Here is a 23,325-nt window from a genome sequence, read left to right as displayed (position 1 = left end):
TTTTAGCACAACCTCTGGACTCTACTGCACTGGACTGTGCTTTTACCCTGATCTCTGGGCTTTACTGTACCGGACTGTGCTTTTACCCTGATCTCACTGGGCTTACTGCACTGCACTGTACTTTTACCCTGATCTCACTGGGCTTTACTGTACTGGACTGTGCTTTTACCCCAATCTCACTGGGCTTTACTGTACTGGACTGTGCTTTTACCCTGATCTCACTGGGGTTTACTGCACTGGACTGTGCTTTTACCCTGATCTCACTGGGCTTTACTGCACTGCACTGTGCTTTTACCCTGATCTCTCTGGGGTTTACTGTACCGGACTGTGCTTTTACCCTGATCTCACTGAGCTTCACTGACCTGGACTGTGCTTTTACCCTGATCTCTCTGGGCTTTACTGAATATAAGAATGGCCCATCTGCCTTGTTTGGTAGCAGATAGATCCCAGGATCTCATGCAGCTGTTTCTCGTAAGAATCAAACTCTTTACTGCAGTTTACTGTGCTTTTACCTCAGAATACCACGGTTTCACCGTCTGAGACGCTCCCCGTGTGAGTTAGTGTGCTCTGTTGCAAGACAGTAATAACATGCACCACGCGCACTGCTTTTGTGCTGTTCTTTTATTGCTTTAGAAATGTGAAAGCCAGCAACCGAACGAAAACAACCGCAGAGGTTCAGTCTGACATGCGCCGCAGAGAGGTACAGACCAACCCCCCCCCCCCCCCCCCCCCCAATCTTCCGGGCCGGGCTGCCTGCCACACCGCGCTCAGGGGCTCGCTCCCAGCGGCCTCGGCCCCGCAGTCAGCACCTGCACAGCTGGCGGATGGTTCTCATTGAGGCCCAGGCCTCCTGTGTCTGTGCGTCTCTCATACCTTACATTTATACAGCGCCTTTCATCTTAAAGGCCCAAAGCGCTATCTCCCCCCTCCCACATCCTCAAACACAAAGACATGCTTAGAGTTTTCTAATCGCTAAAGGTTAGCTCTGCCCCGGCGTCACAGGAGCCTCCTCTCGCAGATGAAGGCCAGGCGCTCCTCACAGGACAGGTCGTTCCACCTGGACGAGCCGGTGACGAAGTGCACGCAGTCCTCCTGCCGCTGGTAGTCATCGGGCTGGCCCGTGTTCCACAGCCTGCGGGACAGGGACAGGCCAGGGCCCCGGCCCACACACAGTCAGACACACAGGAGGGTCGAGGAGCACACGGGGGCGGGGCAGGGGGCGGGGACAGGGACAGGGACAGGCCAGGGCCCCGGCCCACACACAGTCAGACACACAGGAGGGTCAAGGAGCACACGGGGGCGGGGCAGGGGGCGGGGACAGGGACAGACCAGGGCCCCGGCCCACACACAGTCAGACACACAGGAGGGTCGAGGAGCACACGGGGGCGGGGCAGGGGGCGGGGACAGGGACAGGGACAGGCCAGGGCCCCGGCCCACACACAGTCAGACACACAGGAGGGTCAAGGAGCACACGGGGGCGGGGCAGGGGGCGGGGACAGGGACAGGGACAGGCCAGGGCCCCGGCCCACACACAGTCAGACACACAGGAGGCTCGAGGAGCACACGGGGGTGGGGCAGGGGGCGGGGACAGGGACAGGCCAGGGCCCCGGCCCACACACAGTCAGACACACAGGAGGCTCGAGGAGCACACGGGGGCGGGGCAGGGGGCGGGGACAGGGACAGGGACAGGCCAGGGCCCCGGCCCACACACAGTCAGACACACAGGAGGCTCGAGGAGCACGCGGGGGCGGGGCAGGGGCGGGGACAGGGACAGGGACAGGCCAGGGCCCCGGCCCACACACAGTCAGACACACAGGAGGCTCGAGGAGCACACGGGGGCGGGCCAGGGGGCGGGGACAGGGACAGGCCAGGGCCCCGGCCCACACACAGTCAGACACACAGGAGGCTCGAGGAGCACACGGGGACAGGGACAGGGACAGGGACAGGGACAGGCCAGGGCCCCGGCCCACACACAGTCAGACACACAGGAGGCTCGAGGAGCACACGGGGGCGGGGACAGGGACAGGGACAGGGACAGGGACAGGCCAGGGCCCCGGCCCACACACAGTCAGACACACAGGAGGCTCGAGGAGCACACGGGGACAGGGACAGGGACAGGGACAGGGACAGGCCAGGGCCCTGGCCCACACACAGTCAGACACACAGGAGGCTCGAGGAGCACACGGGGGCGGGGCAGGGGGCAGGGACAGGGACAGGGACAGGGCAGGGCCCCGGCCCACACACAGTCAGACACACAGGAGGCTCGAGGAGCACGCGGGGGCGGGGCAGGGGCGGGGACAGGGACAGGGACAGGCCAGGGCCCCGGCCCACACACAGTCAGACACACAGGAGGCTCGAGGAGCACACGGGGGCGGGCCAGGGGGCGGGGACAGGGACAGGCCAGGGCCCCGGCCCACACACAGTCAGACACACAGGAGGCTCGAGGAGCACACGGGGACAGGGACAGGGACAGGGACAGGGACAGGCCAGGGCCCCGGCCCACACACAGTCAGACACACAGGAGGCTCGAGGAGCACACGGGGGCGGGGCAGGGGGCGGGGACAGGGACAGGGACAGGCCAGGGCCCCGGCCCACACACAGTCAGACACACAGGAGGCTCGAGGAGCACACGGGGACAGGGACAGGGACAGGGACAGGGACAGGCCAGGGCCCTGGCCCACACACAGTCAGACACACAGGAGGCTCGAGGAGCACACGGGGGCGGGGCAGGGGGCAGGGACAGGGACAGGGACAGGGCAGGGCCCCGGCCCACACACAGTCAGACACACAGGAGGGTCAAGGAGCACACGGGGGCGGGGCAGGGGGCGGGGACAGGGACAGGGACAGGCCAGGGCCCCGGCCCACACACAGTCAGACACACAGGAGGCTCGAGGAGCACACGGGGGTGGGGCAGGGGGCGGGGACAGGGACAGGCCAGGGCCCCGGCCCACACACAGTCAGACACACAGGAGGCTCGAGGAGCACACGGGGGCGGGGCAGGGGGCGGGGACAGGGACAGGGACAGGCCAGGGCCCCGGCCCACACACAGTCAGACACACAGGAGGCTCGAGGAGCACGCGGGGGCGGGCCAGGGGGCGGGGACAGGGACAGGCCAGGGCCCCGGCCCACACAAAGTCAGACACACAGGAGGGTCGAGGAGCACACGGGGGCGGGGCAGGGGGCGGGGACAGGGACAGGGACAGGCCAGGGCCCCGGCCCACACACAGTCAGACACACAGGAGGGTCAAGGAGCACACGGGGGCGGGGCAGGGGGCGGGGACAGGGACAGACCAGGGCCCCGGCCCACACACAGTCAGACACACAGGAGGGTCGAGGAGCACACGGGGGCGGGGCAGGGGGCGGGGACAGGGACAGGGACAGGCCAGGGCCCCGGCCCACACACAGTCAGACACACAGGAGGGTCAAGGAGCACACGGGGGCGGGGCAGGGGGCGGGGACAGGGACAGGGACAGGCCAGGGCCCCGGCCCACACACAGTCAGACACACAGGAGGCTCGAGGAGCACACGGGGGTGGGGCAGGGGGCGGGGACAGGGACAGGCCAGGGCCCCGGCCCACACACAGTCAGACACACAGGAGGCTCGAGGAGCACACGGGGGCGGGGCAGGGGGCGGGGACAGGGACAGGGACAGGCCAGGGCCCCGGCCCACACACAGTCAGACACACAGGAGGCTCGAGGAGCACGCGGGGGCGGGGCAGGGGCGGGGACAGGGACAGGGACAGGCCAGGGCCCCGGCCCACACACAGTCAGACACACAGGAGGCTCGAGGAGCACACGGGGGCGGGCCAGGGGGCGGGGACAGGGACAGGCCAGGGCCCCGGCCCACACACAGTCAGACACACAGGAGGCTCGAGGAGCACACGGGGACAGGGACAGGGACAGGGACAGGGACAGGCCAGGGCCCCGGCCCACACACAGTCAGACACACAGGAGGCTCGAGGAGCACACGGGGGCGGGGACAGGGACAGGGACAGGGACAGGGACAGGCCAGGGCCCCGGCCCACACACAGTCAGACACACAGGAGGCTCGAGGAGCACACGGGGACAGGGACAGGGACAGGGACAGGGACAGGCCAGGGCCCTGGCCCACACACAGTCAGACACACAGGAGGCTCGAGGAGCACACGGGGGCGGGGCAGGGGGCAGGGACAGGGACAGGGACAGGGCAGGGCCCCGGCCCACACACAGTCAGACACACAGGAGGCTCGAGGAGCACGCGGGGGCGGGGCAGGGGCGGGGACAGGGACAGGGACAGGCCAGGGCCCCGGCCCACACACAGTCAGACACACAGGAGGCTCGAGGAGCACACGGGGGCGGGCCAGGGGGCGGGGACAGGGACAGGCCAGGGCCCCGGCCCACACACAGTCAGACACACAGGAGGCTCGAGGAGCACACGGGGACAGGGACAGGGACAGGGACAGGGACAGGCCAGGGCCCCGGCCCACACACAGTCAGACACACAGGAGGCTCGAGGAGCACACGGGGGCGGGGACAGGGACAGGGACAGGGACAGGGACAGGCCAGGGCCCCGGCCCACACACAGTCAGACACACAGGAGGCTCGAGGAGCACACGGGGACAGGGACAGGGACAGGGACAGGGACAGGCCAGGGCCCTGGCCCACACACAGTCAGACACACAGGAGGCTCGAGGAGCACACGGGGGCGGGGCAGGGGGCAGGGACAGGGACAGGGACAGGGCAGGGCCCCGGCCCACACACAGTCAGACACACAGGAGGCTCGAGGAGCACGCGGGGGCGGGGCAGGGGCGGGGACAGGGACAGGGACAGGCCAGGGCCCCGGCCCACACACAGTCAGACACACAGGAGGCTCGAGGAGCACACGGGGGCGGGGACAGGGACAGGGACAGGGACAGGGACAGGCCAGGGCCCCGGCCCACACACAGTCAGACACACAGGAGGCTCGAGGAGCACACGGGGGCGGGGCAGGGGGCGGGGACAGGGACAGGGACAGGCCAGGGCCCCGGCCCACACACAGTCAGACACACAGGAGGCTCGAGGAGCACACGGGGGCGGGGACAGGGACAGGGACAGGGACAGGGACAGGCCAGGGCCCCGGCCCACACACAGTCAGACACACAGGAGGCTCGAGGAGCACACGGGGACAGGGACAGGGACAGGGACAGGCCAGGGCCCTGGCCCACACACAGTCAGACACACAGGAGGGTCGAGGAGCACACGGGGACAGGGACAGGGACAGGGACAGGGACAGGCCAGGGCCCCGGCCCACACACAGTCAGACACACAGGAGGCTCGAGGAGCACACGGGGGCGGGGACAGGGACAGGGACAGGGACAGGCCAGGGCCCCGGCCCACACACAGTCAGACACACAGGAGGCTCGAGGAGCACACGGGGGCGGGGCAGGGGCGGGGACAGGGACAGGGACAGGGACAGGCCAGGGCCCCGGCCCACACACAGTCAGACACACAGGAGGCTCGAGGAGCACACGGGGACAGGGACAGGGACAGGGACAGGGACAGGCCAGGGCCCCGGCCCACACACAGTCAGACACACAGGAGGCTCGAGGAGCACACGGGGGTGGGGCAGGGGGCGGGGACAGGGACAGGCCAGGGCCCCGGCCCACACACAGTCAGACACACAGGAGGGTCGAGGAGCACACGGGGACAGGGACAGGGACAGGGACAGGGACAGGCCAGGGCCCCGGCCCACACACAGTCAGACACACAGGAGGGTCGAGGAGCACGCGGGGGCGGGGCAGGGGGCGGGGACAGGGACAGGCCAGGGCCCCGGCCCACACACAGTCAGACACACAGGAGGCTCGAGGAGCACACGGGGGCGGGGCAGGGGGCGGGGACAGGGACAGGGACAGGCCAGGGCCCCGGCCCACACACAGTCAGACACACAGGAGGGTCAAGGAGCACGCGGGGGCGGGGCAGGGGCGGGGCAGGGACAGGGACAGGGACAGGCCAGGGCCCCGGCCCACACACAGTCAGACACACAGGAGGCTCGAGGAGCACACGGGGGCGGGGCAGGGGGCGGGGACAGGGACAGGGACAGGCCAGGGCCCCGGCCCACACACAGTCAGACACACAGGAGGCTCGAGGAGCACGCGGGGGCGGGGCAGGGGCGGGGACAGGGACAGGGACAGGCCAGGGCCCCGGCCCACACACAGTCAGACACACAGGAGGCTCGAGGAGCACACGGGGGCGGGCCAGGGGGCGGGGACAGGGACAGGCCAGGGCCCCGGCCCACACACAGTCAGACACACAGGAGGCTCGAGGAGCACGCGGGGGCGGGGCAGGGGCGGGGACAGGGACAGGGACAGGGACAGGCCAGGGCCCCGGCCCACACACAGTCAGACACACAGGAGGCTCGAGGAGCACACAGGGACAGGGACAGGGACAGGGACAGGCCAGGGCCCCGGCCCACACACAGTCAGACACACAGGAGGGTCGAGGAGCACACGGGGACAGGGACAGGGACAGGGACAGGGACAGGCCAGGGCCCTGGCCCACACACAGTCAGACACACAGGAGGCTCGAGGAGCACACGGGGACAGGGACAGGGACAGGGACAGGGACAGGCCAGGGCCCCGGCCCACACACAGTCAGACACACAGGAGGCTCGAGGAGCACACGGGGGCGGGGACAGGGACAGGGACAGGGACAGGGACAGGCCAGGGCCCCGGCCCACACACAGTCAGACACACAGGAGGCTCGAGGAGCACACGGGGGCGGGGCAGGGGCGGGGACAGGGACAGGGACAGGGACAGGCCAGGGCCCCGGCCCACACACAGTCAGACACACAGGAGGCTCGAGGAGCACACGGGGACAGGGACAGGGACAGGGACAGGGACAGGCCAGGGCCCCGGCCCACACACAGTCAGACACACAGGAGGCTCGAGGAGCACACGGGGGTGGGGCAGGGGGCGGGGACAGGGACAGGCCAGGGCCCCGGCCCACACACAGTCAGACACACAGGAGGGTCGAGGAGCACACGGGGACAGGGACAGGGACAGGGACAGGGACAGGCCAGGGCCCCGGCCCACACACAGTCAGACACACAGGAGGGTCGAGGAGCACGCGGGGGCGGGGCAGGGGGCGGGGACAGGGACAGGCCAGGGCCCCGGCCCACACACAGTCAGACACACAGGAGGCTCGAGGAGCACACGGGGACAGGGACAGGGACAGGGACAGGGACAGGCCAGGGCCCCGGCCCACACACAGTCAGACACACAGGAGGGTCGAGGAGCACACGGGGACAGGGACAGGGACAGGGACAGGGACAGGCCAGGGCCCCGGCCCACACACAGTCAGACACACAGGAGGGTCGAGGAGCACGCGGGGGCGGGGCAGGGGCGGGGCAGCTCCAAAGAGGGGGGGCGATGTGTGAAAGCCGTAGTGACAGCAGTGGCAGCAGCATCAGCAGCAGTGACAGTATCAGTGCAACCAGCAGGCCTCGCAGCGACAGTGTCGGCAACAGCAGTGTCAGTAATACAAGGATTAGCAGGAACAAGATCAGCACTAACAGTAGCGGAAACAGCAGTGTCAGAAGTAGCAGGGTTAGGAGTAGCAGTGGCTGTATTAGCAGTAACTGTGTCAGCAGTGGCAGGATTGGCAATAGCAGTAACAGGATTAGCAGTAACAGGTTTAACAACAGTAACATTAACAGCAGTAGCAGAATCAGCAGCAACTGTAGTAGGAGGATGAGCAGTGACAGTGTCAGCAGTAACAGGATTAGCAGTGACAGTGTCAGTATTAGCAGGATTAGCTGTATCTGAAGGATTAATAGTAACAGGATCAATATTAGATGGATTAGCTGTATCAGAACGATTAATAGTAACAGGATCAATATTAGCAGGATTAGCAGAATTAGCAGTATCAGTATAAACAGGATTAGCAGTAGTACGATTGTTTGCCTGAGCTCGGCTTCACTAATGAGTCACAACGCCCCCAGTTTCGAGTGGATGAGCGTGCCCGCGCCGTGCCAGTCCCGTTTCTGTGCCGAGGCTGGTTCTGTGGATGGCGAGGGTACGGTACCCGTGTGGGTACGGCACTGGAGGAATGGCATTACCCTCGGGTCCCATTGAAGTCCAACACAGTTCCGTCAACCCACTTCATCTGGCCCTCCTGCTCGGTGTCGCTCAGCCCGATCCAGCGATGGAGATGGGGGGAGAGCGTGGCCGCGAACTCCTGAGCACAGAGGAGCTGGGGGTCACTGGGGGTCACTGGGGGGTCAGCAGGGGTCTGAGATCTGCAGGCACACCTCTTCATCCCTCCCGTACGGCCTGCCTGATTGTCTTCCGTTCCCTCTCGCCTTAACAATCTCCTCCTTCCTCTCCCTCCATCCCTCCTTGTCCTTCCCCCTCTCTCCCTCTCTCTCCTCTCTCTCTCTTCCTCCCCTCATCTCCCTCCCCTCCCTCCTCGGTCTCCCTGCTCTCCCTCTCCCTGCCCCCCAGCCTCACCTGCTCTGCGGGGCTGTTGATGACGAGCAGCCTGGCGTTCAGAGACAGACAGGCCTCGCGCGCCTCCTCCCAGGTCCGCGTCTCCGTGGAGACCAGGTAGCAGTGCCTTCTGAACCTCGACCAGTTCGCAGGGCAGAGGGAGCAGCTGTACCCTGCCAGACACAGAAGACGAGTCAACAGTCCGGGACAAGGGGCACAGCACCGCTGTCTCCCCGTTCGCTGGCCTGATGCAGAATGTGGAGACACACGCTGCACGATCAGGACCAGACAGGCATAGCAAGGGCAAAGCTGCCTTCCTGTCCACTCCATCCCAGAACTCAGATACAGCCAGCCCATTTACTGCTCTATTGCTCCTCTTGACTATTAGTCAGTTAAGAAGCCAGCTGTAGTCAATTTCTGGAATGTAGCAGATTGGGGCGGCGGCAGGTTGTCTACGTCTGAGCTAGTGTATCTCTGGTTTTGCATGAATCTTTCAGGAGTCTAGTCTCTTTAGGTCTCAGAGCCTCTTCAAGGCAGTATAGGGCCAAAAGACCTCTGAGGAAAACCAGGCTGCTGCTGTAAGTGGTGCAGGTGGACCAGTAGGTGGCGCTCTCCCCTCCGGCCCAGAGTTTCCAATCCAGGGCCCCAGCAGGGAGAGTGGGGACACTGTGCTGAAGGAGGTGCCTACTTGTGTACACAAATGACCACATGGCGCTGGCTTGGCAGAGCAGGGCTGTACCTGACACACTGGGACAACACTTTCTCCCCGGGTCGACTCAACTTGGGCAGCTGAGCAGATGGATCAGGAGGAGCTGGCCTGGCCGGGGGATGAACTGGGTTGCCTCTCACACGCAAAATCATTTCGGATATTTCTGATCACAAGAAATGTCTACAACTGACAGAGGGCCTGTGAGAGAGAAGCCATGTTTGCTGTTCTGGGAAACAGGAGTGACTGAGCCGCAATGGCTACTTTCTACGGCAGCCTCTCAGGGACATCTCAGCTGCACAGTTCAGTCAGGAATGTAGACTCCCTCAGAGGGCCGTTTAGCTCATCTCGCTTATCTACCACGCTGGTAGTTGATTAATCTGAGGATCATATCCAGCCAGCAAGGAAAGTTCTGATTACTGCCATGTGTGTAGAAAGGGACAGGAGTCCACAGCACACTAACCTGGCCTGCTGTCCACAGGTGTGTTACCTGTTTCTCTAGGAGTCATCTGGCAAAACTGGCCCAGGACAGAAGAGTTCAGGAGGGCTGGAATACCTGCAACATAGGAAAGAAACGCTGTGAGTTTGATCACACAGCAGGGCTACAGGACAGGATTACAGGTGAGAAACACTGTGATCACAGCAGGGCTACAGGACAGGAGTACAGGTGAGAAACACTGTGATCACAGCAGGGCTACAGGACAGGAGTACAGGTGAGAAACACTGTGATCACAGCAGGGCTACAGGACAGGAGTAAAGGTGAGAAACACTGTGATCACAGCAGGGCTACAGGACAGGAGTACAGGTGAGAAACACTGTGATCACAGCAGGGCTACAGGACAGGAGTAAAGGTGAGAAACACTGTGATCACAGCAGGGCTACAGGACAGGTGAAAAACACTGCGATCACAGCAGGGCTACAGGACAGGAGTACAGGTGAGAAACACTGTGATCACAGCAGGGCTACAGGACAGGAGTACAGGTGAGAAACACTGTGATCACAGCAGGGCTACAGGACAGTAGTACAGGTTAGAAACACTGTGATCACAGCAGGGCTACAGGACAGGTGAGAAACACTGTGATCACAGCAGGGCTACAGGACAGGAGTAAAGGTGAGAAACACTGTGATCACAGCAGGGCTACAGGACAGGAGTACAGGTGAGAAACACTGTGATCACAGCAGGGCTACAGGACAGTAGTACAGGTTAGAAACACTGTGACCACAGCAGGGCTACAGGACAGGAGTACAGGTGAGAAACACTGTGATCACAGCAGGGCTACAGGACAGGAGTACAGGTGAGAAACACTGTGATCACAGCAGGGCTACAGGACAGGGGTACAGGAGACTATAATATCTCACAATTCCTGAATATAAGACTACACAACTGATGTGGGCACAGCATTACCTCAAACTATAATTAAAATTGTTTTAACCTGCTCCAATAAATACAAATTTCACACCCATTTAACAATCAACGCCTCTCCCTCGTTAACCTGAAGACTCATTAAAGAAGAGCGTGCTCTTCCAGAGATACTTACTGGATTGCCTCAGGACGTCCGAAACATTGCGGATCTTCTGGAGAGAAGCTGAGATAAAGAAAGGAAGTTATTTGGAAGGGAATTAAATAAATTTTAGAAAAAAAACCCAGGAGGTGACTACTTTTAAAGACACTGTTTGAACTAATGTTTACCTTTCTAACCTCAAATTCTAATCTGATTGACAAAATTCAATTGAGAACTTTCATTATGTTTAATTGATACAATTAATCAATTAAGAACCAGGTGGCAATTGGGACACAGTGGACTGGGGGGAAAGGTCACTGCAGCAGGGCTGCACCCCGTGTCCGCTCAGCGTGTCCTCTCGGGATGGGGGGGGTTGCTGGCGGGAGACCCCAGTGTCTGAGGATGGACAGAGCCCACAGGAGGTCCTCTCTGCACACTTCCTGGATCCTTCCAGGAGCAGCTGGATGAGATCTGGGCATCAGTGAGATGCTGAACGCCGCCTGGCGTCTGTGACCTGCCTGGCCTGGTCGAGACCAGGATTCCCTATGTCCGGTCAGCAGGAACGTCTGCATCCCTACAGCCTTCGCTCACTCAGCTGGCCAGCAGGGTGACAGTGAAGCAGAGCCCCCTAGACAGGCTGGCATGCAAGACGGGCCTGAGCCTCACCAGTGTGCAGCCTTGTATCCCAGTCCTCCTGTAAGTCACTGATGGTCCTCTGTGCCATTTGGAATGAGGAATCCACTGGGAAACACAGGCAGGGGTGAGACAGAGTACGCACACACAGACACATGCACACACAGAGACAGACACACGCAGACACATGCACACACAGAGATAGACACACACAGACACATGTACACACAGAGATAGACACACACAGACACATGTACACACAGAGAGATAGACACACGCAGACACATGCACACACAGAGATAGACACACACAGACACATGTACACACAGAGAGATAGACACACTCAGACACATGCACACACAGAGATTGACACACAGACAAATGCACACAGAGACTGTCACACAGAGATAGACACGTGCAGACACAGAGATTGACACACACAGATACACGCAGATGCACATACAGACACAGACAAACACAAGCACACACACGGATACACACATAGATACACACAGCCACATGGAAACAGATGCACAAATGATGGCGGCTCCCACCTTGCAGTTTCAATGTAGTCAGATCCCCACTCACAGCTAGCTGCTGGGACGCCATACCTGAAACTGAGGTCAACCCATCACCCCATCAGTTAGAGCACCAATCAGTCATCAGCCTGTACTGAACAGGTGAAATGAGCAGCAAAACGGAAGTCATTGTGCTTTCTGTAATTTGGCACGATATCATTTCTATTTCCAAGTTTTTTTTCTCTTGCTCATATTAAGTTTTTCGGCACCCTTGGCTCCCCATGGCCTATTCTACACCTAATGGGTGTGCAACACTGAGCTTCAGTGCTCTTCACTAGTGCACAGTCGCCACTCACCACAGCACAGCCCGGCGAGCAGCAGGCACACATCCACACACAGCAGGACCAGCAGGCACCAGGGCAGGCACCGCGCCGGACGCCTCTGCGGGGGGGCGATGGGGTCCTCGGGAGGCCTGGCTGCTGCGTGGAGAGGGAAGAGGCAGCCAGGCGTGAGTGTGGCCCTCACAGAGGAGGCGTTTCAGATCAGTTTCCGCTTAGTGTCCTGAATCATTCCTCCCAGCGCCTGGAGCGCGCGCGGCTGGTCTGATGTCACGCTGACACTGCGCCACATCATGGCATCGCAGAGAACGGCCACACGTGACATCATTGCCAGGCAGCGTGGAAGGAGGATGAAAGTCGTCGTGCTTGTTTATTTCACTGGCACAAACTCAGGCTGAAAGTGTATTTTCTTGTCGGTGTTTCGTCTGCCCCCAGAAGTAACAGTGGGAAGGCGGCACCATGATGACGTTGCTGATCAGTCGTATGTCTGTGTGCTGCTGAGTCAGGGATGATGTCAGTCCTAAAGTAAATCACAAGCCCTTAGCATACCGTTTTGCGTGTGGGTTTCAGCTTGTTTGGCTCATGGCGGGGTCCAGTACCTGCTGGGTTTGCTTGAGAAGGAATCCACTGTACTGTCTCAGTCTTCAGGTCTGCGTACATCACTGGTGCATTAGGACTGCTGGACATCACTCTGTCTCTCTCTGAATCTGCCTCTAACACAGCCCTCAGACACACAGTTAGACTGAGTTAATACAGCCCTCAGACAAACAGTTAAACTGCGTTAATACAGCCCTCAGACAAACAGTTAACCTGAGTTAACACAGCCCTCAGACACACTGGTTAAACTGAGTTAACACAGCCCTCAGACAAACAGTTAACCTGAGTTAACACAGTCCTCAGACACACTGGTTAAACTGAGTTAACACAGCCCTCAGACAAACAGTTAACCTGTGTTAACACAGTCCTCAGACACGCTGGTTAAACTGAGTTAACACAGCCCTCAGACAAACAGTTAACCTGAGTTAACACAGCCCTCAGACACACTGGTTAAACTGAGTTAACACAGCCCTCAGACACGCTGGTTAAACTGAGTAAAACAGCCCTCAGACACACTGTTGAACTGAGTAAAACAGCCCTCAGACACACTGGTTAAACTGAGTAAAACAGCCCTCAGACACACTGGTTAAACTGAGTAAAACAGCCCTCAGACACACTGTTAAACTGAGTAAAACAGCCCTCAGACACACTGGTTAAACTGAGTTAACACAGCCCTCAGACACAATGGTTAAACTGAGTTAACACAGCCCTCAGACAAACAGTTAACCTAAGTTAACACAGCCCTCAAACACACTGGTTAAACTGAGTTAACACAGCCCTCAGACACGCTGGTGAAACTGAGTTAACACAGCCCTCAGAAACACTGGTTAAACTGAGTTAACACAGCCCTCAGACACACTGCTGAACTGAGTAAAACAGCCCTCAGACACACTGTTGAACTGAGTAAAACAGCCCTCAGACACACTGGTTAAACTGAGTAAAACAGCCCTCAGACACACTGTTGAACTGAGTAAAACAGCCCTCAGACACACTGGTTAAACTGAGTTAACACAGCCCTCAGACACACTGGTAAAACAGACACACGGTTAAGCTGCGTTAACACAGTGCACAAAGGCATAGTTAAACTGAGTTAACACAATTTAATAAAGTTAAATTAAATTAACAAGTAATAGGTTTATTCCATGCTGAAAAAAAGAAGAAAGAGAACACAACGTTTCGGCCGTGGAGCCTTCTTCAGGTGTCACGGCCGAAGGCTCCACGGCCGAAACGTTGTGTTCTCTTTCTTCTTTTTTTCAGCATGGAATAAACCTATTACTTGTTCCTTTGCAGCCTACGCATGCTGACGCAGCTACCCACCTGAACTACTAAATTAAATTAATACACCCCTCACAATTAAACTGAATTAAGACAACACAGTTAACACAGTGCACAAAGACGCAGTTAAACTGAGCTAACACAGTGCACAACGACACAGTTAAACTGAATTAACACAACCTTCAGACAGACAGGATAAGTTAACACAGCACACAGAGACTCTCGGTTTAACCAAGTTAACACAACTTTCAGCTATACTGCTATCTAATAATAATAATAATAATAATAATAATAATAATAATAATAATAATAATAATACCAGAGTCAACGTATCCACTAGTCAAGAAACCAGCTCTTGAATCGCTGTGGGAACTGTGTCGTCTCTGAGGTTTCAGAGAGAAAGACAGTGAGAGAGGGTGGGGAAAGTGGTAGAGAGAGAGAACTGAGAGTGGAGGAGAGAGAGGTGGGACAGAGAAGGGGGGGGGTAAATAGAGAGGGGTAGAGAGAGAGGGGAGGAAGGTGGAAGACCTTGTGTGCAGGGAAAAGCACCAAACACTAATCTCAGCGCTCAATTGGGCTAATATTTAGAGTTAATCCACATATAGAAAGAGAAATCAAATATTGGATACACGTTAAACACAGAGACAAGAACCCTTTCCACCACAAGGCCCTGTTGAGACCAGAGAAGAGCTCCCTCAGCCTGCTGGTCCTGAGGCTCACTGACACCAACCAGCCTCAGGACAGCACAGCTCAAACCCAAATCACAACACAAACCAAGCAACACCACCTCACCCACTGGGACACACACAAACACCACACAGAGTGGACAACATTACCTACTGGGACACTTACACAAACACAACACACACTGGACAGCACCACCTCACCCACTGGACAGAGGCAGACCTGGATGGCTAGAGAGGACAGGCTCAGTGATACTAGCCTGGCCATAGAAACTGGACGCAGGCAGACCTGGCTGCCTAGAGAGGACAGGCTCAGTGACCACAGCCTGGCCATAGAAACTGGACTCAGGCAGACCTGGCTGCCTAGAGAGGACAGGCTCAGTGACCACAGCCTGGCCATAGAAACTGGACGCAGGCAGACCTGGCTGCCTAGAGAGGACAGGCTCAGTGACCACAGCCTGGCCATAGAAACTGGACTCAGGCAGACCTGGCTGCCTAGAGAGGACAGGCTCAGTGACCACAGCCTGGCCATAGAAACTGGACACAGGCAGACCTGGCTGCCTAGAGAGGACAGGCTCAGTGACCACAGCCTGGCCATAGAAACTGGACGCAGGCAGACCTGGCTGCCTAGAGAGGACAGGCTTGGCGACCACAGCCTGGCCATAGAAAGTGGATGATTGACAGACAGGGCTGTAATGTGATTTGTTGTCAAGAGTATGTGATCTCTTGTCTCTTGACAGTGAGTCTCAATAATAATAAAAATAATAGCCCACTAAAATTGATGGAATGTGCCAGAGTGAGTCCCCTCCACCACTGCCTCACGGCGCGGTGATGCAGGAGCTGCTAAGCACCAGATACCAGCGCTCGATTTCCTGGCAACAACACCTGTGAGGAAATATAGATTGATCGTCAATAGATAAATACACGCAGACTCAAATACACACGTTAACGTCTCTAGGCATGATGCTATGTGTCTATGTTGTGTGTAGTGCTGTGAATACGAAATGTAGATAAATGTTGTGATAAAACTACAAGACAACTAGCATCATGCATTTTTTATCATAAAACAGAATTGGAATCATTTTTCTGTGCACTGGTACGAGAGGAGATTTTAATGTGCAAATGTTAATTTGGATAGTTAATGCTATAATACATTATTCTTAAAAAGAATCGGTTCACACATTTGGAAAAGCATGGCTGTCGTAATTATATTTACGGCGACAGAGGGCACTACACCTTTAAGAGGCCGAGGGACATTTAACCCGGAAGCGGAAATTATTGTGTTTACGTTTGGTCCGACGACTTCATTTGGTCTAAAAAGGTAACATTTCTAATAATTTTAACAAAATGTATGTTTATGTAATGTAGTGAATACGATGATATGTTTTGACCTAGCAGGCCAGCGCTGTTTCTTATCACCTTGTTTGAGATATTTGGAAATTAGTGATGCTGTTTTTAATAGACGGATTGTATTCCGGATGAAATGTCTGTCTCTTTTTATTCATTCTCGCAGAAAAAGGTGAATCTGTGAAAGGTGACGCCGAATGTCTCAGGTTTCGTAGTGAAGACGTCGTGTAGTCTGAAGACTCAGATTGTTTCCTTTACGTCTTTGAAAATCAGGATTATTTTTATAAACGGTTAAGCGTGATGCATACGGCCTTAACAGTTTTCAGAATATGGTGCAATCGTTAATTTACTTGAGTCCAGGGGCAGCTTCAGACCTCCGTTTTGTTTCAGGATAGATGTATCCGGGACCAGGTGGTATTGGGGCAGGACCCTGCCCTCATCATAAACTTTAAGATATAGACACCTGGTGGCGAACCGTGGCGAAGTCACGTTCTCCTGGTGTGACAGCCCTGTATCTTACCCACTGGACCAGCTGTCCTCCTGGTGTGACAGTCCTGTATCTTAACCACTGGACCGGCTGTCCTCCTGGCGTGACAGTCCTGTATCTTAACCACTGGACCGGCTGTCCTCCTGGTGTGACAGTTCTATGTCTTAAAGCTGGCATTGTTTACAGTGGTCTCTGTTGCCAAAGACATGCCTTTATCGAAGGTTTTCTTTCTCGTTCACTTTTACCCTCATCCTCTCTGTCCCCAGAGATGGACACGCGGTTCACCCGGGGCAAGTCTGCAATCCTGGAGCGCTCGCTGACGCGGCCAAAGACAGAGGTGAGCCTGAGCGCGTTCGCGCTGCTCTTCTCGGAGATGGTGCAGTACTGCCAGAGCCGGGTCTACTCGGTGTCCGAGCTGCAGGCGCGGCTGGCCGAGCTGGGCCAGCAGGTGGGTGCCCGGGTCCTGGACGTGCTGGTGCTGAGGGAGAAGAACGGCAAGAGGGAGACCAAGGTGCTCAACATCCTGCTCTTCATCAAGGTGCGTACGGCCTCGTCTGGCCTCAGCCCGCCTACGAAGTGGGTATCTGTCTCCTGGGTGTCAGGGGGGTATCTGTTCCCTGGGGTGTCAGGGGGTGTCTCTTTCCTGGGTGTCAGGGGGATATCTGTCCCTGGGGTGTCAGGGAGTGTCTCTCTCCTGGGTGTCAGTGGGGTATCTGTCCCTGGGGTGTCAGTGGAATATCTCTTTCCTGGGTGTCAGTGGAATATCTCTTTCCTGGGTGTCAGTGGGATATCTCTCTCCTGGGTGTCAGGGGGTATCTGTCCCTGGGGTGGCAGGGAGTGTCTCCCCCCTGGGGTGGCAGTGGGGTATCTGTCCCTGGGGTGGCAGTCGGGTGTTTTTCTCCTGGGTGGCAGTGGGGTATCTGTCCCTGGGGTGTCAGGGGGGTGTCTCTCTCCTGGGTGTCAGTGGGATATCTGTCCCTGGGGTGGCAGGGAGTGTCTCCCCCCTGGGGTGTCAGGGGGGTATCTGTCCCTGGGGTGTCAGGGGGGTATCTGTCTCCTGGGTGTCAGGGGGTGTCTCTTTCCTGGGTGTCAGGGGGATATCTGTCCCTGGGGTGTCAGGGGGTGTCTCTCTCCTGGGTGTCAGTGGGGTATCTGTCCCTGGGGTGTCAGGGGGTGTCTCTTTCCTGGGTGTCAGTGGAATATCTCTTTCCTGGGTGTCAGTGGGATATCTCTCTCCTGGGTGTCAGGGGGTATCTGTCCCTGGGGTGGCAGGGAGTGTCTCCCCCCTGGGGTGGCAGTGGGGTATCTGTCCCTGGGGTGGCAGTCGGGTGTTTTTCTCCTGGGTGGCAGTGGGGTATCTGTCCCTGGGGTGTCAGGGGGGTGTCTCTCTCCTGCGTGTCAGTGGGGTATCTGTCCCTGGGGTGTCAGGGGGGTGTCTCTCTCCTGGGTGTCAGTGGGGTATCTGTCCCTGGGGTGTCAGGGGGTGTCTCTCTCCTGGGTGTCAGTGGGGTATCTGTCCCTGGGGTGTCAGGGGGTGTCTCTCTCCTGGGTGTCAGTGGGATATCTGTCCCTGGGGTGGCAGGGAGTGTCTCCCCCCTGGGGTGTCAGGGGGGTATCTGTCCCTGGGGTGTCAGGGGGGTATCTGTCTCCTGGGTGTCAGGGGGTGTCTCTTTCCTGGGTGTCAGGGGGATATCTGTCCCTGGGGTGTCAGGGGGTGTCTCTCTCCTGGGTGTCAGTGGGGTATCTGTCCCTGGGGTGTCAGGGGGTGTCTCTTTCCTGGGTGTCAGTGGAATATCTCTTTCCTGGGTGTCAGTGGGATATCTCTCTCCTGGGTGTCAGGGGGTATCTCTCCCTGGGGTGGCAGGGAGTGTCTCCCCCCTGGGGTGGCAGTGGGGTATCTGTCCCTGGGGTGGCAGTCGGGTGTTTTTCTCCTGGGTGGCAGTGGGGTATCTGTCCCTGGGGTGTCAGGGGGGTGTCTCTCTCCTGCGTGTCAGTGGGGTATCTGTCCCTGGGGTGTCAGGGGGGTGTCTCTCTCCTGGGTGTCAGTGGGGTATCTGTCCCTGGGGTGTCAGGGGGTGTCTCTCTCCTGGGTGTCAGTGGGGTATCTGTCCCTGGGGTGTCAGGGGGTGTCTCTCTCCTGGGTGTCAGTGGGATATCTGTCCCTGGGGTGGCAGGGAGTGTCTCCCCCCTGGGGTGTCAGGGGGGTATCTGTCCCTGGGGTGTCAGGGGGGTATCTGTCCCTGGGGTGTCAGGGGGGTATCTGTCTCCTGGGTGTCAGGGGGATATCTGTCCCTGGGGTGTCAGGGGGTGTCTCTCTCCTGGGTTTCAGTGGTGTATCTGTCTCCTGGGGTTTCAGTGGTGTATCTGTCTCCTGGGTGTCAGTGGGGTGTTTCTCTCCTGGGTGGCAGTGGGGTATCTGTCCCTGGGGTGGCAGGGAGTGTCTCCCCCCTGGGGTGTCAGGGGGGTATCTGTCCCTGGGGTTTCAGTGGTGTATCTGTCTCCTGGGGTGTCAGTGGGGTATCTGTCTCCTGGGTGTCAGTGGGGTATCTGTCTCCTGGGTGTCAGTGGGGTATCTGTCCCTGGGGTGGCAGGGAGTGAGTCCTTCCTGGGTGTCAGTGGAATATCTCTTTCCTGGGTGTCAGTGGGATATCTCTCTCCTGGGTGTCAGGGGGTATCTGTCCCTGGGGTGGCAGGGAGTGTCTCCCCCCTGGGGTGGCAGTGGGGTATCTGTCCCTGGGGTGGCAGTCGGGTGTTTTTCTCCTGGGTGGCAGTGGGGTATCTGTCCCTGGGGTGTCAGGGGGGTGTCTCTCTCCTGGGTGTCAGTGGGGTATCTGTCCCTGGGGTGTCAGGGGGGTGTCTCTCTCCTGGGTGTCAGTGGGGTATCTGTCCCTGGGGTGTCAGGGGGTGTCTCTCTCCTGGGTGTCAGTGGGGTATCTGTCCCTGGGGTGTCAGGGGGTGTCTCTCTCCTGGGTGTCAGTGGGATATCTGTCCCTGGGGTGGCAGGGAGTGTCTCCCCCCTGGGGTGTCAGGGGGGTATCTGTCCCTGGGGTGTCAGGGGGGTATCTGTCTCCTGGGTGTCAGGGGGATATCTGTCCCTGGGGTGTCAGGGGGTGTCTCTCTCCTGGGTTTCAGTGGTGTATCTGTCTCCTGGGGTTTCAGTGGTGTATCTGTCTCCTGGGTGTCAGTGGGGTGTTTCTCTCCTGGGTGGCAGTGGGGTATCTGTCCCTGGGGTGGCAGGGAGTGTCTCCCCCCTGGGGTTTCAGTGGTGTATCTGTCTCCTGGGGTTTCAGTGGTGTATCTGTCTCCTGGGTGTCAGTGGGGTGTTTCCCTCCTGGGTGTCAGTGGGGTATCTGTCCCTGGGGTGGCAGGGAGTGTCTCCCCCCTGGGGTGGCAGGGAGTGTCTCCCCCCTGGGGTGTCAGGGGGGTATCTGTCCCTGGGGTTTCAGTGGTGTATCTGTCTCCTGGGTGTCAGTGGTGTATCTGTCCCTGGGGTGTCAGGGGGTGTCTCTCTCCTGGGTGTCAGTGGGGTATCTGTCCCTGGGGTGTCAGGGGGTGTCTCTTTCCTGGGTGTCAGTGGAATATCTCTTTCCTGGGTGTCAGTGGGATATCTCTCTCCTGGGTGTCAGGGGGTATCTGTCCCTGGGGTGGCAGGGAGTGTCTCCCCCCTGGGGTGGCAGTGGGGTATCTGTCCCTGGGGTGGCAGTCGGGTGTTTTTCTCCTGGGTGGCAGTGGGGTATCTGTCCCTGGGGTGTCAGGGGGGTGTCTCTCTCCTGGGTGTCAGTGGGGTATCTGTCCCTGGGGTGTCAGGGGGTGTCTCTCTCCTGGGTGTCAGTGGGATATCTGTCCCTGGGGTGGCAGGGAGTGTCTCCCCCCTGGGGTGTCAGGGGGGTATCTGTCCCTGGGGTGTCAGGGGGGTATCTGTCCCTGGGGTGTCAGGGGGGTATCTGTCTCCTGGGTGTCAGGGGGATATCTGTCCCTGGGGTGTCAGGGGGTGTCTCTCTCCTGGGGTTTCAGTGGTGTATCTGTCTCCTGGGTGTCAGTGGGGTGTTTCTCTCCTGGGTGGCAGTGGGGTATCTGTCCCTGGGGTGGCAGGGAGTGTCTCCCCCCTGGGGTGTCAGGGGGGTATCTGTCCCTGGGGTTTCAGTGGTGTATCTGTCTCCTGGGGTTTCAGTGGTGTATCTGTCTCCTGGGTGTCAGTGGGGTGTTTCCCTCCTGGGTGTCAGTGGTGTATCTGTCCCTGGGGTGGCAGGGAGTGTCTCCCCCCTGGGGTGTCAGGGGGGTATCTGTCCCTGGGGTTTCAGTGGTGTATCTGTCTCCTGGGTGTCAGTGGTGTATCTGTCTCCTGGGTGTCAGTGGTGTATCTGTCCCTGGGGTGGCAGGGAGTGAGTCCTTCCTGGGCAGATTCCCACAGCGTGTCTGTGTGTCTGTAGGTGTCGGTGTGGAAGGCACTCTTTGGGAAGGAAGCAGACAAGCTGGAACAGGCCAACGACGACGACAAGACCTACTACATCATCGAGAAGGAGCCGCTGATCAACGCCTTCATCTCGGTGCCCAAGGAGAACAGCACGCTCAACTGCGCCTCCTTCACCGCTGGCATCGTGGAGGCCATCCTCACGCACAGCGGCTTCCCCGCCAAGGTCACCGCGCACTGGCACAAGGGCACCACGCTCATGATCAAGTTCGACGAGTCCGTCATCGCCAGGGACAAGGCGCTGGACGGGAGATAGGGCCGCGAGCGGGTGGACCGGCGTCCAGACGGACTCTGGGCAGAGGGTGGGCTGGTGTTGGCCCGGTTCTGGTTGGGTGGCACACAGGGGGAACCAGAGCCATGGGCTGGCTGGAGCTGGGGAACCTCAGACAATGGGAGCCACTTGATCTACGTGTTTATCTGGGGGCTGTCTGTCTGGCTGTGGGCTGTCTGTATGTACGTGTCTGTCTGGCTGTGGGCTGTCTGTATGTACGTGTCTGTCTGGCGGTGGGCTGTCTGTATGTACGTGTCTGTCTGGCGGTGGGCTGTCTGTATGTACGTGTCTGTCTGGCTGTGGGCTGTCTGTATGTACGTGTCTGTCTGGCTGTGGGCTGTCTGTATGTACGTGTCTGTCTGGCTGTGGGCTGTCTGTATGTACGTGTCTGTCTGGCGGTGGGCTGTCTGTATGTACGTGTCTGTCTGGCGGTGGGCTGTCTGTATGTACGTGTCTGTCTGGCGGTGGGCTGTCTGTATGTACGTGTCTGTCTGGCTGTGGGCTGTCTGTATGTACGTGTCTGTCTGGCTGTGGGCTGGCTGGCTGTCTGTCTGTATATGTCTGTCTGTATGTACGTGTCTGTCTGGCTGTGGGCTGGCTGGCTGTCTGTCTGGCTGTGGGCTGTCTGTATGTACGTGTCTGTCTGGCTGTGGGCTGGCTGGCTGTCTGTCTGTATATATGTCTGGCTGTGGGCTGGCTGTCTGTCTGTCTGTATATGTGTGTCTGGCTGTGGGCTGGCTGTCTGTCTGTATGTATGTGTCTATCTGACTGTGGGCTGGCTGGCTGTCTGTCTGGCTGTCTATATGTGTTTGCACAGAGGCTTTTCGTTTGTCTATGGGCTGTCTGTCTGCAAATCTATATTTGTATCTGTTTCTGTGTGCCATCTGTATCACTGTCCACAGTCTGCCTGTATCTTGACTGTATACACGACGGCATGTTGGTCTGTGTACAGACATCTTTTATCGGTCTACAGAGCAGTCAAAGTAAAGAAAGGTGGGTTCTGTCTCCCTGGCAGTGTTTGTCTGTAGTGTTCCCTGCTGCTCAAGCAAACACTGCACTGCCCATGGCCCTTTTATTGAAATTAAAGTCTTACCTTGAATTAATATAACATATTGGTTTTACGTAGTTTTTCCTTTATCAAAGTGACTTCCATGTTTCTTTTTTCCCTAGACCATGGGGGTTTTGTGTTGTGTGTGTGTATATCCAGCCCTTTCGATCTGTAAGACTGCCAGAGCCTCTGCCATATTAAAATGAGCAGTCTGTACCGGGTGTAAACGTGTGGCACAACACCAAGCACGAGGCAGAGGAGGCACAAACCCAGCAGCACCCGAGCCAACTGGGCCCCGTGTTCAGAGGACTGCATTTAGACCACTGGGGCAAAGCGGAGCAGTTCCACTGTGTGCGGGGTGGGGGTACTCCAGTCCCTGCAGGGCGTGCCTGGGGGGGGGGGGTTCTGCCTCTGCCTCGCTGTGCTGAGGATGAAAGGCTAAAGAAAAATAAAACCACGAACAAGAGCAGCCGTGACTGGAGGTTTGATTTCCTTGCTCTGCGTCGGTGCCGGGCTGCTGAGGCTCAGCCCTTCCATCTGTCTGCTGGGCTCACCGAAGCCGGCTGACCAGTCTCGTGCTCATTAAGGGATTGTGTTTTTACAGCACCTTCGGGGCCCAGTGGATATCTCACCCCTCGTCCTCCCCCTGGGGGGGACACAGCACAGGTCAGGGTCAGGGGTGAGATACAGGAAGGGGGGCAGCAGACTGACCTGGTGGGACTGATCCGGGACACTGGGGTCAGCACACCCCTCCTCTCACGATCAGTGCCCTGGGGTCTTTATTGACCACAGAGGCAGGGCCTCGGCTGAAGGGAGAGCAGGGAGGACCGGACTGTATGGACTGACCCAAGACAGCTGGGGTCAGCGCAGCCCTACTCCCCGCTGCTCCTGAGATCCCTACAGACCAGATCCACTACTGGTTCCCCCGGAAACGAACAATTTCTCACAATCAGTCCACCTGCAGCCCAGGTCGAGCTGGGGGAAGCACTCGGACTCCATGCAGAAC

The 23,325-nt window shown here is 58.4% G+C and overlaps 2 protein-coding genes across 5 annotated transcripts; one reads left to right on the top strand and one right to left on the bottom strand.

Moving 5' to 3' along the window:
* Positions 1 to 750: 750 nt before the first annotated feature.
* Positions 751 to 14,399, bottom strand: LOC148820717 (C-type lectin domain family 10 member A-like). Of its 3 annotated transcripts, XM_088932652.1 has the most exons (10): positions 14,332 to 14,399; positions 12,740 to 12,864; positions 12,159 to 12,281; positions 11,839 to 11,901; positions 11,318 to 11,392; positions 10,688 to 10,735; positions 9,613 to 9,705; positions 8,465 to 8,616; positions 8,074 to 8,192; positions 751 to 1,132 (listed from the first exon to the last, which is right to left on the bottom strand). In XM_088932652.1, the coding sequence occupies exons 2-10, from the start codon at positions 12,825 to 12,827 to the stop codon at positions 997 to 999; spliced, it is 897 nt and encodes a 298-aa protein (XP_088788778.1). In that variant the 5' UTR covers positions 12,828 to 12,864; positions 14,332 to 14,399; the 3' UTR covers positions 751 to 996. The 3 variants fall into 3 exon arrangements, with proteins under 3 accessions (XP_088788778.1, XP_088788777.1, XP_088788780.1); XM_088932651.1 differs by lacking the exon at positions 14,332 to 14,399 and having other exon boundaries at positions 12,740 to 13,069; XM_088932654.1 differs by lacking the exon at positions 14,332 to 14,399 and having other exon boundaries at positions 12,159 to 12,278; positions 12,740 to 13,069.
* A 1,545-nt stretch (positions 14,400 to 15,944) lies between these two features.
* Positions 15,945 to 22,381, top strand: trappc5 (trafficking protein particle complex subunit 5). Of its 2 annotated transcripts, none has more exons than XM_088932655.1 (3): positions 15,945 to 16,016; positions 16,796 to 17,067; positions 20,960 to 22,381. In XM_088932655.1, exons 2-3 carry the CDS (start codon positions 16,798 to 16,800, stop codon positions 21,254 to 21,256), a joined length of 567 nt encoding a protein of 188 aa, XP_088788781.1. In that variant the 5' UTR covers positions 15,945 to 16,016; positions 16,796 to 16,797; the 3' UTR covers positions 21,257 to 22,381. The 2 variants fall into 2 exon arrangements, with proteins under 2 accessions (XP_088788781.1, XP_088788782.1); XM_088932656.1 differs by lacking the exon at positions 15,945 to 16,016 and adding an exon at positions 16,067 to 16,214.
* The last annotated feature ends 944 nt before the right edge of the window (positions 22,382 to 23,325 follow it).

This window comes from Atractosteus spatula, chromosome 14, assembly GCF_055471065.1.
Source record: "Atractosteus spatula isolate fAtrSpa1 chromosome 14, fAtrSpa1.hap1, whole genome shotgun sequence".
In the NCBI taxonomy this organism is placed as follows: domain Eukaryota; kingdom Metazoa; phylum Chordata; class Actinopteri; order Semionotiformes; family Lepisosteidae; genus Atractosteus; species Atractosteus spatula.
Note: the sequence above shows the minus strand (reverse complement) of the source record. Positions and strands in the feature narration are given on the sequence as shown.